This window comes from Peromyscus californicus, unplaced genomic scaffold, assembly GCF_007827085.1.
Source record: "Peromyscus californicus insignis strain IS unplaced genomic scaffold, ASM782708v3 Scaffold_4__1_contigs__length_199733344, whole genome shotgun sequence".
Lineage (NCBI taxonomy): Eukaryota > Metazoa > Chordata > Mammalia > Rodentia > Cricetidae > Peromyscus > Peromyscus californicus.
This window is the reverse complement of record NW_026294562.1, coordinates 199,509,496-199,526,949: the sequence shown is the minus strand read 5'-3', so window position 1 is coordinate 199,526,949 and position 17,454 is coordinate 199,509,496. Positions and strand designations below refer to the sequence as shown.

The window sequence follows — 17,454 nt, the reverse complement described above, 5'->3', positions numbered from 1 at the left end:
TGGTTTACACTTCCAGAGAAATAGTATGTTAGGTAAGACATGACAGCAGGGAGAGAAATCACAATGACAAGAGCAGGAATTTGGCTTGTCACATTGTATTTTCACTCAGGAAACAAGAGATTGGACAGGAACTGAAGCCAAGATATAAATCTCAAAGGCTTGTTCCCAGTGACCTACTTCCTCCAGTGAGGCCCAACCTTTTGAAAGGTCCACAGTCTTCATTAATTGTAACAACTGAGGACAGAGTGTCCATATATGAGTATATGGGAGATATCTGACATTCAAACCACAGCATCCCTAAATATTCTTGTGCTTTCTGTTCAGGTTAAATGTAAAGAACTACCAGATTGTTCTGGCAATGGTTTTTGCCATTGAGGAGATTAACAGTAACCCCCATCTTTTACCCAATGTGTCTCTGGGATATGATATCTATAATGTCCTGTTCAATGAATGGTGGACATTGGATAGATGCATCACATGGCTGTCAGGACCAAAGAAGTATATACCTAATTACACCTGTAGGAGAGAAATGAAGTCTGTTGCAGTACTCACAGGAGTATCATGGATAATATCTGCCCATATAGGGACACTGCTGGAACTCTACAAATATCCACAGGTGAGAGTGGAGAGAGATAAAAATACTTATAAGTTCAGTGCCATTCCAAGCCTGCAAAAGATGGTGAAAGAAAATTTTTCTTATGCATGTGAGAAAGTTTATAATCCCAAAGTGTAAGTATTCAGTGACTTGGTGACATATCCACATTTCCTTGGTCTAAGACAGAGAAAAGGGATAGGCTGGAGCAGACCCTGATTACCTGGAATTATGAGTGAACAGGAACTTTCTAGAAATCTCTCAGAAAGTAGAATACCAGTATTTTAATGGTATTATGGTCTAGAGAGGTGGCTTTGGGAGTAGAGTATTTGATTCACAAGCATGAGGACCTTAGTTTGGCTCTAGCACTCACATAAAATCTGACCATGGCAGTACACATCCTTAACATCAGTTCTGGTAAAGCAGAGAATCCCTCAGGCTAGTCAGGCTAGTCAGGCTAGCCAAAACAGTGAGCTGCAGGTTCACTTAGAGACTTATCCTCAAAAGAAAAAGAGAAAATAAAGTGAAGAAAGACAAAGTAAGAATTCCAATATCAATCTTTGACCCCATGTGCACACATATACAGATGTGATGATCAAATTATCTTCATCACTCTAGCTGATTCTATAAGCCTTTCATGATTAGGCATGTGATTTATGTTTCCTCATCTCAATTCTGCTTCTACCTTCTTTCCCTTTTAGCTGACCATTGGGTCTTTTGATCCTAACCTAAATAATCATGACCAGTTTCCTGATCTCTATCAAATGGCTTCCAAGGATATGTCTCTGCTCTATGGTATTGTTTCCTTGTTGAAATATTTCCACTGGAATTGGGTGGGATTGATTGTGTCTGAAGAACAAAAAGGTGTTCAGATAATCTCAGACTTGAAGGCAGAAATGGACAGAAACAGAATATGTGTAGATTTTGTGGAAATGATCCCAGTCAGCAAACTATCCTTTTTAGCAAACAGACAACTGAATCCTACACGGGTTCTGAAATCATCAGCAAATGTGATCATCACTTATGGTGACAGTGACTTTCTGAGAGGCTTCCTGTTTTATCTAAGACAAACTTTAGTTATAAGGAAAGTTTGGATCATGAACTCAGAATGGGATGTTATCCTCCATTCAAAGCATTTCATTTTGCAGTCATTTCATGGAAGCCTCATTTTCTCACATCACCACAAAGAAATCTCTGGTTTCAGAAATTTTATCCAAACAGTTCATCCTTCCAAATACCCAGAAGATTTTTACCTTACAAAGTTGTGGTTCTACTTTTTTAACTGTTCATTTGCTGATGATGACTGCAATACACTGGAGAACTGTCTGCCTAACGCTTCCTTGCATCAATCACCTGGAAATCGTTTTGATACGGTCATGACTGAGTATGCTTATAATACATACAATGCTGTGTATGCTGTGGCCCACAGCCTTCATGAGATGCTTCTTCATCAAGTAGAAGTAAAACCAACAAGAAAAGCAGAAGGAATGATGTTCTCAGCCTGGCAGGTAATGTGTCTCCCATCAGATTGCTCATAACATCAGAAATGTGAGTTTTCTAAATTTATTCTTTTGGAGGCCACACTATCTTAGGATCTCTAAGAACACAAAATAAACTAATTGTAACACTGGCAAAGGGTAAGTCAAGACCTATACAAAAATGGTTAAAAGAACAAAGTATCTGTGGATAGAAGAAAATATGTTCTAAATCCATATCAGTGTTTTGTGTTGCCAGATAAATTATTTCTATATGAAAAATGCATAACATATGTAGTCTTGAGTCCCATGGGTTGCAATGGAGGCTGTGGAGATAGTCTGGGAGGCCAGAGCGGATTGTGGAGGGTAGAGTGCCTTGGTGCATGGAAATCATACAACATGGAGAGAGGAGTCTGCAGAGGAAAGCTGCAGGAAGGAGCCAACTGAGTGTATTATACTTAGTCATGTAGAGTCCCAGCCATGAAGAAGAGGCTTCAGATAAAAAGGAAGGGACTGAGCTGGCTAAAGATGGGATACTTCACAGGACTACCACAACATGCAGCAAGGTCTGTGGAGGCAGACTGGGAGATGGAGATAAATGAGGGGAGGGTGCCTGGCATATATAATTCCACAATATGCAATAAAGACTACAGAAGAGGGGGGAGGTGGAGCTGTCCCAGGGTAAGGTGCTCAGACACAGACAGCTAACCTGATTTCAACAGAAGCAATAAGTTAAGAAAAGGGAATAAAAAGAATACAAATAAGAAAAGAAGACGTCAAAATACCCTCCCTTGTAGATGATAATATTCTATACCTAAGAAACCCTAAAGACTGCATCAAAAACTCTTAGACCTCATAAACACTTTCAGCAAATTGTCCAGACACAAAATTAACACAAAATCATCAATCTTCCTATACACCAATGTTTAACATATCAACAAAAATGAAGAAATAATCCCATTCACAATAGCCGCAAAGAAATTAAATATCTGAGAATAAACATGACCAAGAAAATGAAACATCTATACCATGAAAACTTTAAGTCACTGAAGAAAGTAATTGAGGAAGACACCAGAAAATGGAAGGACCTCTCATATTAATAGATTGTATAAATTGATATTGTATAATGGCCATCCCACACAGAGCAATTAACACATTAAATGTAAAATCAATCAAAATTATAACACTGTAGTCAGAGCTTTTTCTCTGTCCTGCCATGTCCTGTCCTGTGGCCACCTATAAATAATCATTCAGAGGCTTAATATTAATTATAATTGTTTGCCTGATTGCTCAGGCTTATTACTAGCTAGTCTTATATCTTAAATTAACCCATTTCTATTAATATATGTATTGCCATGTGCCCAGTGGCTTACCGATACTTTCATATCTTGCTTCTTGGGTTGCTCACTGGCTTATTCTCAACTCCACCCTCTTCTCACTGCATTTCTGCTTGGATTTCCCCCTGATTATATCTTGCCTTGCCATAAACCAAAGCATCTTCTTTATTGATCAATGGTAATAAAGCATATTCATAGTGTAGAAAAAGACATACCACAGCAGAACACCATCATGAAATCTCAACATGCATAATGACAACACCAGTTGATCTGTCAAACTGGACAGTGGAAAATCACAAAGTCCCACCCTTCAGGCAATCAATCAGGCTGAGAGAGGGAGAATAAGTTTTCCCCAGAGGTGTGCACCCTAATAGGTTATTCAATCCCAAGTGATCAGCACTAAACACATGCACATATAAATGGACTGAGTATGTTATATATGTATGTGCGCATGTGTGTATTCAGAGGTCATAAAATTAAGAGGGAGGTGGGGCCATGGGAGGAGTTGAGGTGGAAAGGGGGAGTAGAAATTATGTAAATGCAGTTTAGTTTAGTTGTGTATGAAAATAATTTTTAAAACAGCATATTCTTCACAAACATATAAAAATTCTTAAAATTAATATGAAAGCACAAAAATCCCAAGGATAATCAAAGCAATCCTAAACAAAATGAATACAACTGGAGGTATCATCATACCTACACTAAACTTATATACTATAGAGTTATGAGTCACTTTATACTACTATTAGTGGTGGGTTGTAAATAATAACATGGTGCTGGCACAAAAACAGACACATGATCAATGGAGTAGAATAGAAAGGATAGACTAGAAAAATAAAGAGCTTTGATACAAATCCACACAATTATAGTTAACTCATATTTTAAATAAATCTGCCAAATATATACATTGAAGAAAAGAAAGTATTTTCAACAAATAGTACTTATGAAAACTGGATTTTTTTATTTTATTTGTCTTTATTAAGAAATTTTCTACTCACTCCTCATGCTATCCACAGACACCCCCTCCTCCCTCCTCCCACCCCCCAGCCCTCTTTCCCAAGCCACCCCATATTCCCACAGCCCCCAAATCGAGGTCTCCCATAGAGAGTTAGCTGAGCCCAGCACACTGAGCCTAGGCAGGTCCAAGCCCCTTCCCACTGCACCAAGGCTGTACAAGGTGTCACACCATAGGCACCGGATTCCCAGAAGCCTGCCCATGCACCAGGTACAGATCCTGATCCCCCTGCCTCGGTGCCCCCAAACAGTTCGAGCCAAACAACTGTCTTTTGTGTCCAGAGGGCCTAGTCCAGTCCCATGGGGGCTCCACAGCCACCAGTCCACAGTTCATGGGCTTCCACTAGTGTGGCCAGTCATCCCTGCACATCCTCCGATCATGATCTCGACGTCCCTTACCTGCAGTATCTCTCCTTTCTCTCATCAATTGGATTCATGGAACTCAGCCTGGTGCCTGGCTGTGGATCTCTGTATCTGCCTCCATCTGTCACTGGGCAAAGGCTATGATGACAGCTAGGTTATTTGCTAGGCTGGTCACCAGAGTAGACCGGTCCAGTCATCCTTTGGACCACTGCCAGCAGACCAAGGTGGGGTCAACCTTGTGGATTCCTGAGAGCCTCCCCAGCACCCTGCCTCTTCCTATTCCCATGATGTCCTCATCTATCATATTATCTTCCTCCCTGCCCTCCTACCCTGTTCCTGTTCCAGCTTGACCCTCCCATTTCCCTATGTTCTCATCCCCCATTCCTCACCCTCTGCTACCCCGCCCACACCCAGTCTACTCATGTAGATCTTATCCACTTCTCCTTCACAGGGCCATCCATGTGTCCCTCCTAGAGTCTTTTCCTGTTAGCTAGCCTCTCTGGAGTCATGGGTTGCATTCTGGCCATCCCTTCCCTCCCATTTAGTATCCACTTATGAGTTAGTACATACTATGTTTGTCCTTCGAAGTCTGGGTTACCTCACTCAAGATGATATTTTCTAGATCCATCCATTTGCCTGCAAATTTCATGATATCATTGTTTCTTTACCGCTGAGTAGTACTCTATTATGTATATGTACCATCTTTTCTTTATTCATTCTTCAGGTGAGGGGCATCTAGGTTGTTTCCAGGTTCTTGCTATTACGAATAATGCTGCTATGAACATAGTTGAGCATGTGTCCTTGTGGTAAGGTTGAGCATTCCTTGGCTGTACACCCAAGAGTGGTATAACTGGGTCTTGAGGAAGACTTATTCCCAATTTTCTGAGAAACCGCCATACTGATTTCCAGAGTGGCTGTACAAGTTTGCATTCCCACCAACAGTGGAGGAGTGTTCCCCTTGCTCTGCATCCTCTCCAACATAATCTGTCTTCAGTGAATTTTAATATGTAGGGAATTAAACTAGATCCTTATCTCTCACTCTAAACAGAACTAAACATCAAATTGATCAAGGGACTCAACGTAAGTCATGACACCCTGTAACTGTTATAGGAAAAGAGCCAAGAATATGCTTCAACTTATGAACACATGTCATAGCTTTCTGAAATGGCTCTGTTAGCATAGGAAATAAGACATCAAAACAAATGGGATCCCTTGAAATTAAAATTTTTGGTACAAGAAAATGTACTGTCAAATAAAGAGGCAGCCCACAGAAAGGGAGAAATTATTTTCCAGCTGTATATCCAATTAAGAATTGGTATGAAAATATACAAAGAACTCAAAAAATCTAAACATGAAGAAAACAAATTGTGCAGTTTAAAATGAGTTATGAACCTGAACAGAAAGTTCTCAAATTAAGAAATAAATGTGACTAGCAAACACTTCCAAAGTCCTTCACCATCAAGTAAATGCAAATTAAAACTACATTAAGAATCTATCTAACCTCAGCTAGAATAGTCATCATTAAAAAAACAAATGACAACAAATCCTTTTACAAATGTGGAGAACAGGGAACCCTTATATACTGTTGGTAGCAGTGGAAACTAGTGCAGCCACTCTGGAAATCAGTCTGGATGCTTCTCAGAAAGCTGAAACAGAACGACCATATGACCCTGCTATACCATTCCTGGCCATACAACAAAGGACTCTATATCTGACCAAAGAGGTGCTTGTGCCTCCATAGTCACTGTTGCCTTACTCACAGTAGCCAGGAAATGGAATCAGCCTAAATGGTCATAAACTAATGAATGTATAATGAAAATGTGGTACCTATAAACCAGGGAATATTATTCATCTCTAAACAAAAATGAAATCATCAGATTTTCAGGTAAATTGATGAAACTGGAAAAAATCATTCTGAATTAGGTAATACAGGCCCAGATAGACAAAATCCAAATTCCTTCAATTCTTTAGTTATATGTGCTTATGTTTCAGTGCCTGTAGAATTAAAAGATAAAAAAGTAGAAAGGATCTATTCATGGGTATTAAGAAATAGGATTGTAGCTAGAGTTTTCCTGCCTGACCCACAGTCAGGACAAATCTCTCTCACCTGCCAGTCCCACAGCCGCTCAGACCCAACCAAGTAACACAGAGACTTATATTGCTTACGAACTGTATGGCTGTGGCAGGCTTCTTACTAACTGTTCTTATATCTTAAATTAATCCATTTCTATTAATCTATACCTTGCCATGTGGCTCGTGGCTTACCGGCATCTTCACATGCTGTTTGTCATCGTGGTGGCTGGCAGTGTATCTGACTCAGCCTTCCACTTCCCAGCTTTATTCTCCTCCTTGTCCCACCCACATTTCCTCCTGCCTGACTACTGGCCAATCAGTGTTTTATTTACTAACCAATCAGAGCAACACATTTGCCACACAGGGCAGAGGATAGTAGAACACAGATAAAATATAAATAGTACAGGGAATCCTGGAGGTAGGAAAGTGTAAATGGAGGCTTTTTTGTCCCACCAGGTCCTGTAGCCACTTTTAAAATAATCACTGAGGCCTATATTAATTATAAATGTTTGACTGAAGGCTCAGACTTATTACTAACTATCTCTTACTTTTAAATTAACCAATTTCTATTAATCTAATGTATTTCCATGTGGTTGTGGCCTTACTGGTCTGCTAGCATCTTGCTTCTTGGGTTGCTGGCTGGTGTCTCTCTTGACTCCACCCTTCTTCCTCCCTGTATTGTGTAACACATATTCAAGTGTACAGAAATACCATCACACAGCATTTACTCCTTTCTGTCTAATCAAAAAGGAAGGTTTTAACTTTAACATAGTAAAATTATATGCAGCAAAAACAGTTAACAACTAAGAATCACTTAAAATATCTAGTCTATTTGTATTTGGCAAAATTAAAGAAAATACTCTATCATCTATTCTATCTTTGTGAGTCTAAAATTTCATATCTAATTTAGCTTTTATTATAGCTAAGGAGAACTATAACTATCTAGTCTTCAACTCCATTTAAAACCCCAGAAGGATATAAGATTACCTAAGTAAACAGGAAGGACATTGCAAACAACTTCCAAAGCTATAGAAATTACAGAGACATCTGGCTGCCTGGACAGCCACCCAAAGGTCTCCTGTAATGGAGCATCCATCTTCAGTCTATAAGCCTAGAGTATTTGGAAGACTTTTTAGTGAAGCAGGAAATTTGAAGGACTGTCCTGCCTCTTTTGGCAAAGTTTGGTAGTTGCATTTCTATGTGTCCTGCAGGATGTCTGGAAGTTTCTTCTGTGAAGCAGGAACATGAAGGACCATCCTGCCTTGTTTTGGCAACGTTTAGTGGTCATTTTTCTGTGGTCCTCCATGTCCAGTTTATACAGCATACTGTCAAGCAGTCCAGGCAAGAGCAGATTCTTGCCCAAATGGCTAACCTTGCCACATTGAAATCAAACTCCATAAAGAGTTTATTTGATGCCCATCATCCTTGAAGTAATTGGTACTGCCAGGAGCATGTGTCTCTCATTGTCATGAAATGAGACACATAAAAAATCTTAGGTTAACAAAACATTTTAAATGCAATATCCTGTAGGTCTTTGAAGTATCTGAAGACCATCTATCTAAAATATATCTCTGTATGATCTTGAAATCATACTTAACATATCTACAAATTTGATTGTTGTAGATGACTAACTACTAACCTATGTTTTTTTTATTATCTTTTTTTTTTGAGAAAGGGTTTCTCTGTATAGTTTAGGTACCTGACCTAGGTCTTGTTCTGTAGACCAGGTTGGCCTTGAACTCACAGAGTTCCACCTGGCTCTACCTCCCGAATGCTGAGATTAAAGGTTTGCACCACCACTGCCTGGTTAGATTATCTTAAATAATTTATAATAATAGTTTTCAAAAACTAGAGCTTTACCTTTTATTTTAAATAAACAGAATAGGTACAATACCTTAAACAAGAGTAGAAACATATATACAACATGTTGTAAAAAATAACCTTAAATTTGTATCATTATACAAAAATCCTTTAACCAAGAATAGAAACATATATACAGTGTAAGAAAATTAATTTTAAGTTTGTATCATTATACCAATATACATAACAATGCAAAATATCTGAGATTAATAGTTGTCTTTTTATCTTATATTCCTATATTCCCCTAAATATAACAAACATCCATGACCCACCAAATAACCAAAGACCATCCATACCCACCAATTATTGGGAATGTGTATGTCATTTTCTCCAAACTGCTTCATGCTGTCTGTGGATGAGGTATCTTTAGGATCCCTGAAAAAAGTCGAGATAATGGCCATGTCCTGGGAAGAGCAGCTATAAATTTTATTGATAGATATCACCTGTCAAGGTTCAGGAAGTCTACCTTGATCAAACCTGATCCATATTAACCTGGAACAAATCCACAGTCTCTTGTTTCCTATAGCAAATAGGAATAGCAAAACCTCTTCTCCAAAGCATTTTTTATTTCCATTTGAAAAATAATTTTTTTTAAAAAAAGTTAAGACATTCTTAAAATATCTAGGTTGGTATATTTCATCAGTCCCTCTTTTAATCCCATGACTCTCAGCAATTGTTATTTGCTTGTCAGCATTCAAGAAATTCAAAACTAACACAATACTATTGTTGTTGATTGTTTTTGCTCTTTTGGGGTTCCTACCACCCAGCTCCCAAATAAATCACACATGGAGGCTTATTCTTACTTATAAATGCCTGGCCTTAGCTTGGCTTGTTGCTAGCCAGCTTTCCTTAAATTATCCCATCTACCTTTTGCCTCTGGGCTTTTTCTGTTCTCTTCTGTAAATCTTACTCTTATTCCTACTCCATGTCTTGCTGTGTAGCTGGGTGGCTGGCCCCTGGAGTCTTCCTCCTTTTTTTGCTCCTTCTTTTTCCTTCCAGATTTCTCCTTCTATTTATCCTCTTTGCCTACCAGCCCCTCCCATTTCTCTACTGGCTGTTCAGTTCTTTATTAGACCATCAGATATTTTAGACAGGAAAAGTAACACAGCTTCACAGAGTTAAACAAATGCAATATAAACAAAAGTTAACACACCTTAAAATAATATTCTACAACAACTATACAGGATCCAGACTCCCTGTGTATTTCCCATCTCTATGTGGCTTACTATTTTTTATATTACTTTATTTCTCTCTTTAAAGACTTTATTTTTAAACTATTCATTTTTTTACTACACCCTTTTTCTTTTCTTAAGCCTATGTATATTTTTAAAATATATTGTGACCCATCTAGAGGCCATTTAGTCTGAATCTGTTTCTATTGTGCATCTTTAACCCTTTGTCTATATGAGCAAAAACCTTAACCCACCCCACATCATGTGGCCAGAGCTTGTGTTGATAGCTTAAGCCCACAGGCAGCAGCTGGGAGAAACTTCACTGTACCAAGGCCCATGTGAGACGCTGTGGGAGCCTGCCAAATAGATTAGCTCATGGCAGTTGGCAGCCAGATCCATCTCAAAGGCAGATATTTGGAGATGAGTCTCTGCACTGCAGTTGGCATGAGACTGTGAAACTAGGAAGCTGAATCTGGCTCTGTTTTGTGTGTTTAGAACCTTTCTTTAAGCTCTTTTAGGTTTTATGTGGATGTACGTACACCACGTTGGAGTGCCAAATGTAACTGGAGGCTTTTTTGTCCCACCCAGTCCTGAAGCTGTAGTGGGTAGCTGTTCTAGCTTTGACCTTGAAGCACCACCCCAGTTAGGCAGTTGGTAACTGCCATGCCCCAGGGGCAGGCTCTAGATAGGTGTGGCAGTTACCAGCTGCCTCACTGGGGCAGTGCTTCAAGATCAAAACTGAAATAGCTACCCACTACATGCAGCTGCTTTTAAAATAATCACTGATGCTTATATTAATTATAAATGTTTGGCTGATGGCTCAAACTTATTACTAACTACCTCTTACATTTAAATTAACCCATTTCTATTAATCTAATGTATTGTAATGTGGCTGTGACCTTATTGGTTAACTTGAATCTTGCTTCTTGGGCCACTGGCTGGTGTCTCTCTTGACTCTACCCTTCTTTCTCCCTGTATTTAGTTTGGTTTTCCCACATAGCTATATTCTGCATGGCTATAGGCCAAATCAGCTTTATTTATCAACCAATGAGAGCAACACATATTCACAGTGTACAGAAGGACCATCCCACAGTAGGAAAGTTGAAACAAGCAGGGGAGTAGAGAAGAGAGAACAGAAGAGATGGTTAATCACAAAGCAGGGTGTATGACAAAGCCATATGCAAAGCTACTATATGTATCCCAATTTAAAATTCTATTCTCTTAAAGTTAGAGGGTAGATAGACTGCATAGCTGGATAATTGGCATGTTTATAGAAACCAATAGTTACTAAACAAATATCCTAGGAACAGATATGGGACATCTCCATATGACATCTTGTTCAAGGAGATTCCACAACCAAAAATAAATAAATATAGGTCTTTGCCACTCCTTTTTGTTACAAGTCAGAAATAGAGTATAATAACCTATTGCATAAGATGCCACACACCTTGGATGCATGATATAACCAGCTAGAAACATCTTCCCTGATGGCTAGATTTCATAGTACCAGAAGGTTCTATGCAGGCTTCTAGAGAAAAAAGGCATCAAGGATTGTATTAGTTCTCTAGTGTGACTTACAGGCTATTGTTATGCTAATCCAACACTGTCTGACTGTGAACAGAAAGTCCAAGAATCAAGTAGTTGCTCAGTCCGTGATGCTGGATGTCTCAGCTGTAGACACTGGAATCTTGAAGAAGTAGACTCTAAGCTCAGTGAAGGAATGGATTTGCTATCAAGGAAAGGGCAAGTAAGCAATGAGCAAAAGCTTCCTTCTTCCATATTCTGTATAGGCTTTCAGCTGAAGGCATGGCTTAGATTATGTCTGAATTAAAGATCTGGATTAAAGGCATATCTTCCTACCTCAAAGATCCAGATTAGAAGTGTATATTTCTACTTCAAATTAAGCAAAAATTCCTAACAGGTATGCCCTGCATTTTCATGTAGTTGCTTATAGATGTAGTCAAATTGACAACTAAGAATACCTATCACAAGTCTACCCCTTGTCAACTTGACACACAGTCATATCTTCTTATGTCATGTTTAATTTCCAAGTGAAAACAATAGCCAGATCATAATAACACCTAAACATGATATAACTATTTCATGTAAAATTGCAAATGCACTATATATTAAACAAGGTCATAATTGTGCCTAACATGATATCTATCACTATCCCTCATACAATCACAAATACATTATAAATTTATAATAGATGGCAATGTTTTAGTATCTCAAACTTATATGATAACCATTGATATTCTCTTAGTTGATGCTATATTACATAATACAGAAATTGAGGAAAGAAAACACAAATATCTGCACAAATACATTCTTTTTTTTTTAATTTTGCAATACCATTCAGTTCTACATATCAGCCACGGATTCCCTTGTTCTCCCCCCTCCCGTCCCTCTCACCTTCCCCCCAGGCCCCCCTCCATTCCCATCTCCTCCAGGACAAAGCCTTCCCCACAGACTGAGGTCAACCTGGTAGACTCAGTCCAGGTAGGTCTAGTCCCCTCCTCCCAGGCCGAGCCAAGCAATCCTGCATAGGCCCCAGGTTTCAAACAGCCAACTCATGCAATGAGCACAGGACCTGGTCCCACTGCCTGGATGCCTCCCAAACAGATCAAGCCAATCAACTGTCTCACCCATTCGGAGGGCCTGATCCAGTGGGGACCCCTCAGCCATTGGTTCATAGTTCATGTGTTTCCATTCATTTGGCTATTTGTCCCTGTGCTTTATCCAACCTTGGTCTCAACAATTCTCACTCATATAAACCCTCCTCATTCTCGCTAATTGGACTCCCAGAGATCCACCCAGGGCCTAGTCATGGATCTCTGCATTCAGATCCCTCAGTAGTTGGATGAGGTTACTAGCACAATAATTAGGGTGTTTGGCCATCCCATCACCAGAGTAGGTCAGTTCGGGCTGTCTCTCCACCATTGCCAGCAGTCTGTTGTGTGGGTATCATTGTGGATTTCTGTGGGCCTCTCTAGCACTTTGCTTCTTCCTGTTCTCATGTGGTCTTCATTTACCATGGTCTCCTATTGCTTGTTCTCCCTCTCTGTTGTTGATCCAGCTGGGATCTCACGCTCCCCCAAGCTCTCTTTCCCTCAACCCTCGCCTTTCACTACCCCCACTCATGTCCAGGCTGTTCATGTAGATCTCATTCCATTTCTCTGTCATTGGGCGATCCCTGTGTCTTTCTTGGGGTCCTGTTTTCCAGGTAGCCTCCCTGGTGATGTGAGTAGCAGACAAGTCATCCTTGTTCCATGTCTAGTATCCTGCTAGGAGTGAGTACATACCATGTTTGTCTTTCTGAGTCTGGGTTACCTCACTCAGGATGATTTTTTCTAGATCCATCCATTTGTCTGCAAACCTCATGATGTCATTGTTTTTCTCTGCTGAGTAGTATTCCATTGTGTATATGTACCACATTTTGTTTATCCATTCTTCAGTTGAAGGGCATCTAGGTTGTTTCCATGTTCTGGCTATTGCAAACAATGCTGATATGAACATAGCTGAACAAGTGCTCTTATGGTGTGGTTGAGCATTCCTAGGGTATATGCCCAAGAGTGGTATAGCTGGATCTTGGGGGAGATGGATTCCCAATTTTCTAAGAAAGCGCCATATTGATTTCCAAAGTGGTTGTACAAGCTTGCATTCCCACCAGCAGTGAAGGAGAGTTCCCCTAGCTCCACATCCTCTCCAGCCTAAGGTGTCTTCAGTGTTTTTGATCTTAGCCATTCTGACAGGTGTAAGGTGGTATCTCAGAGTTGTTTTGATTTGCATTTCCCTGATGATTAGGGATGTTGAGCAATTCCTTAAATGTCTTTCAGCCATTTGAGTTTCCTCTGTTGAGAATTCTCTGTTTAGTTCTATAGCCCATTTCTTAATTGGACTGTTGGGCATTTTGATGTCTAATTTCTTGAGTTCCTTATATATTCTGGATATCAGTCCTCTGTCAGATGTGGGGTTGGTGAAGATCTTTACCCATTCTGTAGGCTGTCGCTTTGCCTTGTTGACCGTATCCTTTGCTCTACAAAAGCTTCTCAGTTTCAAGAGGTCCCATTGATTGATTGTTTCTCTCAGAGTCTGTGCTACTGGTGTTCTATTTAGGAAGTGGTCTCCTATGCCAATGCATTCAAGACTACTTCCTACTTTCTCTTCTAGCAGGTTCAGAGTAGCTGGATTTATGTTGAGGTCCTTGATCCACTTGGACTTAAGTTTTGTGCACGGTGATACATATGGATCTATTTGCAACCTTCTATATGTTGATATCCAGTTTTGCCAGCACCATTTGTTGAAGATGCTTTCTTTTTTCCATTGTGCACTTTTGGCTTCTTTGTCAAAAATTATATGTTCATAGGTGTGCGGATTAATGTCAGGGTCTTCAATTCGATTCCATTGGTCCACATGTCAGTTTTTATGCCAGTACCAAGCTGTTTTTATTACTGTAGCTCTATAGTAGAGCTTGAAGTCAGGGATCGTGATGCCTCCCGAAGTTGTGTTATTGTACAGGATTCCTTTGGCTATCCTGGGTTTTTTGTTTTTCCATATGAAGTTGAGTATTATTCTTTCCAGGTCTGTGAAGAATTGTGTTGGTATTTTGATGGGGATTGCATTGAATCTGTAGATTGCTTTTGGTAAGATTGCCATTTTTACTATGTTAGTCCTGCCTATCCATGAGCATGGGAGCTCTTTCCATTTTCTGACATCTTCTTCAATTTCTTTTTTTAGGGACTTAAAGTTCTTGTCATATAGGTCCTTCACTTGCTTGGTTAGTGTTACCCCAAGGTATTTTATGTCATTTGTGGCTTTAGTAAAGGGTGATGTATCTCTGATTTCCTTCTCCGCTTCTTTGTCCCTTGTATATAGGAGGGCTACTGATTTTTTTGAGTTGATCTTGTATCCTGCTATGTTGCTGAAGGTGTGTATAAGCTGTATCAGTTCCTTGGTGGAATCTTTGGGGTCACTCAAGTATACTATCATATCATCTGCAAATAGGGAAAGCTTGACTTCTTCCTTTCCAATTTGTATCCCCTTAATCTTCTTATATTGTCTTATTGCTCTGGCTAGAACTTCAAGGACTATATTGAATAAGTAGGGGGAGAGCAGACAGCCTTGCCTCATTCCTGAATTTAGTGGAATTGCTTTGAGTTTCTCTCCATTTAATTTGATGTTGGCTGTTGGCTTGCTGTAAATTGCCTTTATTATGTTTAGGTATGTTCCCTGTATTCCTGATCGCTCCAAGACCTTTATCATGAAGGGGTGTTGGATTTTGTCAAATGCCTTTTCTGCATCCAGTGAGATGATCATGTGGTTTTTTTTCTTTGAGTTTGTTTATATGGTGTATTGCATTGATGGACTTTCGTATGTTGAACCACCCTTGCATCCCTGGAATGAATCCTACTTGATCATGGTGGATAATTGTTTTGATGTGTTCTTGGAGTCTGTTTGCCAGTATTTTATTGAGTATTTTTGCATCAGTGTTCATGAGGGAGATCGGTCTGTAGTTCTCTTTCTTTATTGTATCCTTGTTTGGTTTAGGAATCAGGGTAATTGTAGCCTCATAGAAGGAGTTTGGTAATGTTCCTTCTGTTTCTATTGTGTGGAACAATTTAGAGAGTATTGGTATTAACTCTTCTTTGAAGATCTGGTAGAATTCTGCGCTGAAACCATCTGGTCCTGGGCTTTTTTTGGTTGGGAGACTTTTAATGACTGTTTCTATTTCGTTAGGGGTTATTGGACTATTTAAATAGTTTATCTGGTCTTGATTTAACTTAGGTATGTGGTACCTATCCAGAAAGTTATCCATTTCTTTTAGGTTTTCCAGTTTTGTCGAACAGAGTTTTTTGAAGTATGACCTGATGATTCTCTGGATTTCCTCAATGTCTGTTGTTATGTCCCCCTTTTCATTTCTGATTTTGTTGATTTGGATGCTCTCTCTCTGTCTTTTGGTTAGTTTGGATAAGGGCTTGTCTATCTTGTTGATTTTCTCAAAGAACCAACTCTTTGTTTCATTAATTTTTTGTATTGTTCTCTTTGTTTCTATTTTATTGATTTCAGCTCTCACTTTGATAATTTCCTGGCGTCTATTTTTCCTGGGAGACTGTACTTCTTCTTGTTCTAGAGCTTTCAGGTGTGCTGTTAAGTCACTAGTGTGAGATTTCTCCAACTTATTTATGTGGGCATTTAGTGCTATGAATTTCCCTCTTAGTACTGCTTTCATAGTTTCCCATAAATTTGGATATGTGGTGTCTTCATTTTCATTGATCTCTCGGAAGTCTTTAATTTCTTTCTTTATTTCTTCCTTAACCCATTGGTGATTCAGTTGGGTATTATTCAGTTTCCATGAGATTGTAGGATTTCTGTAGTTTTTGTTATTGTTGAAATCCAACTTTAGACCATGGTGGTCTGATAGAACACAGGAGGTTATTCCAATTGTTTTATATCTGTTTAGATATGTTTTGTGGCCAAGTATGTGGTCGATTTTAGAAAAGGTTCCATGGGGTGCTGAGAAGAAGGTATATTCTTTTTTGTTAGGATGGAATGTTCTGTAGATATCGATTAAGTCCATTTGAGTCATGACATCAGTTAAGTCCTTTATTTCTCTGTTAAGTTTCAATTTGGGAGATCTGTCCAGTGGTGAGAGTGGGGTGTTGAGGTCTCCCACTATTAATGTGTGGGGTTTTATATGTGATTTAAGCTTTAGTAATGTTTCTTTTACATATGTGGGTGCCCTTGTGTTTGGGGCATAAATATTCAGAATTGAGACTTCATCTTGGTGGATCTTTCCTGTGATGAGTATGTAATGCCCTTCTTGATCTCTTTTGATTGATTTTAGTTTGAAGTCTATTTTGCTGGATATCAGGATGGCTACACCCACTTGTTTCTTAAGACCATTTGATTGGAAAGTCTTTTCCCAGCCTTTTATTTTTAGGTAGTGTATATCTTTGAATTTGAGATGTGTTTCTTGTATGCAGCAGAAAGATGGGTCCTGCTTTCGTATCCATTCTGTAAGCCTATATCTTTTTATAGGTGAATTAAGTCCATTGATATTGAGGGAAATTAATGACCAGTGATTGTTCATTCCTGTTATTTTTTGGTGGTGATGTGTGTGTACTTCTATACGTTGGAGTTTACTGCTGTGGCTTTATCTATTGCCTGTGTTTTTGAGGGTGTATCTGACTTCCTTAGGTTGGAATTTTCCTTCTAGTGCTTTCTGTAGGGCTGGGTTTGTGGATAATTATTGTTTAAATCTGGCTTTGTCATGGAATGTCTTGTTCACTCCATCTTTGATGATTGAAAGTTTTGCTGGGTATATTAGTCTAGGCTGACATCCATGGTCTCTTAGTGTCTGCATTACATCTGTCCAGGTCCTTCTGGCTTTCAAAGTCTCCATTGAGAAATCGGGTGTTATTCTGATGGGTTTGCCTTTATATGTCACTTGGCCTTTTTCCTTTGCTGCTCTTAATATTCTTTCTTTATTCTGTACGTTTAGTTGTTTAACTATTATGTGGCGAGGGGACTTTTTTTGGGGGTCTAGTCTGTTTGGTGTTCTATAA

General features: G+C 39.2%; 1 protein-coding gene across 1 annotated transcript in view; it reads left to right on the top strand.

The window, feature by feature from the left end:
* Positions 1–307: 307 nt before the first annotated feature.
* LOC128124359 (vomeronasal type-2 receptor 116-like) overlaps positions 308–17,454 on the top strand; it is a gene marked incomplete at its 5' end in the record, with an annotated part of 77,997 nt that continues 60,850 nt past the window's right edge. Inside the window, 2 exons of the mRNA XM_052760495.1 lie at positions 308–616; positions 1,294–2,100. Coding sequence (XP_052616455.1) covers positions 308–616; positions 1,294–2,100 — 1,116 coding nt within the window. The remainder of the gene's footprint in view (positions 617–1,293; positions 2,101–17,454) is intronic.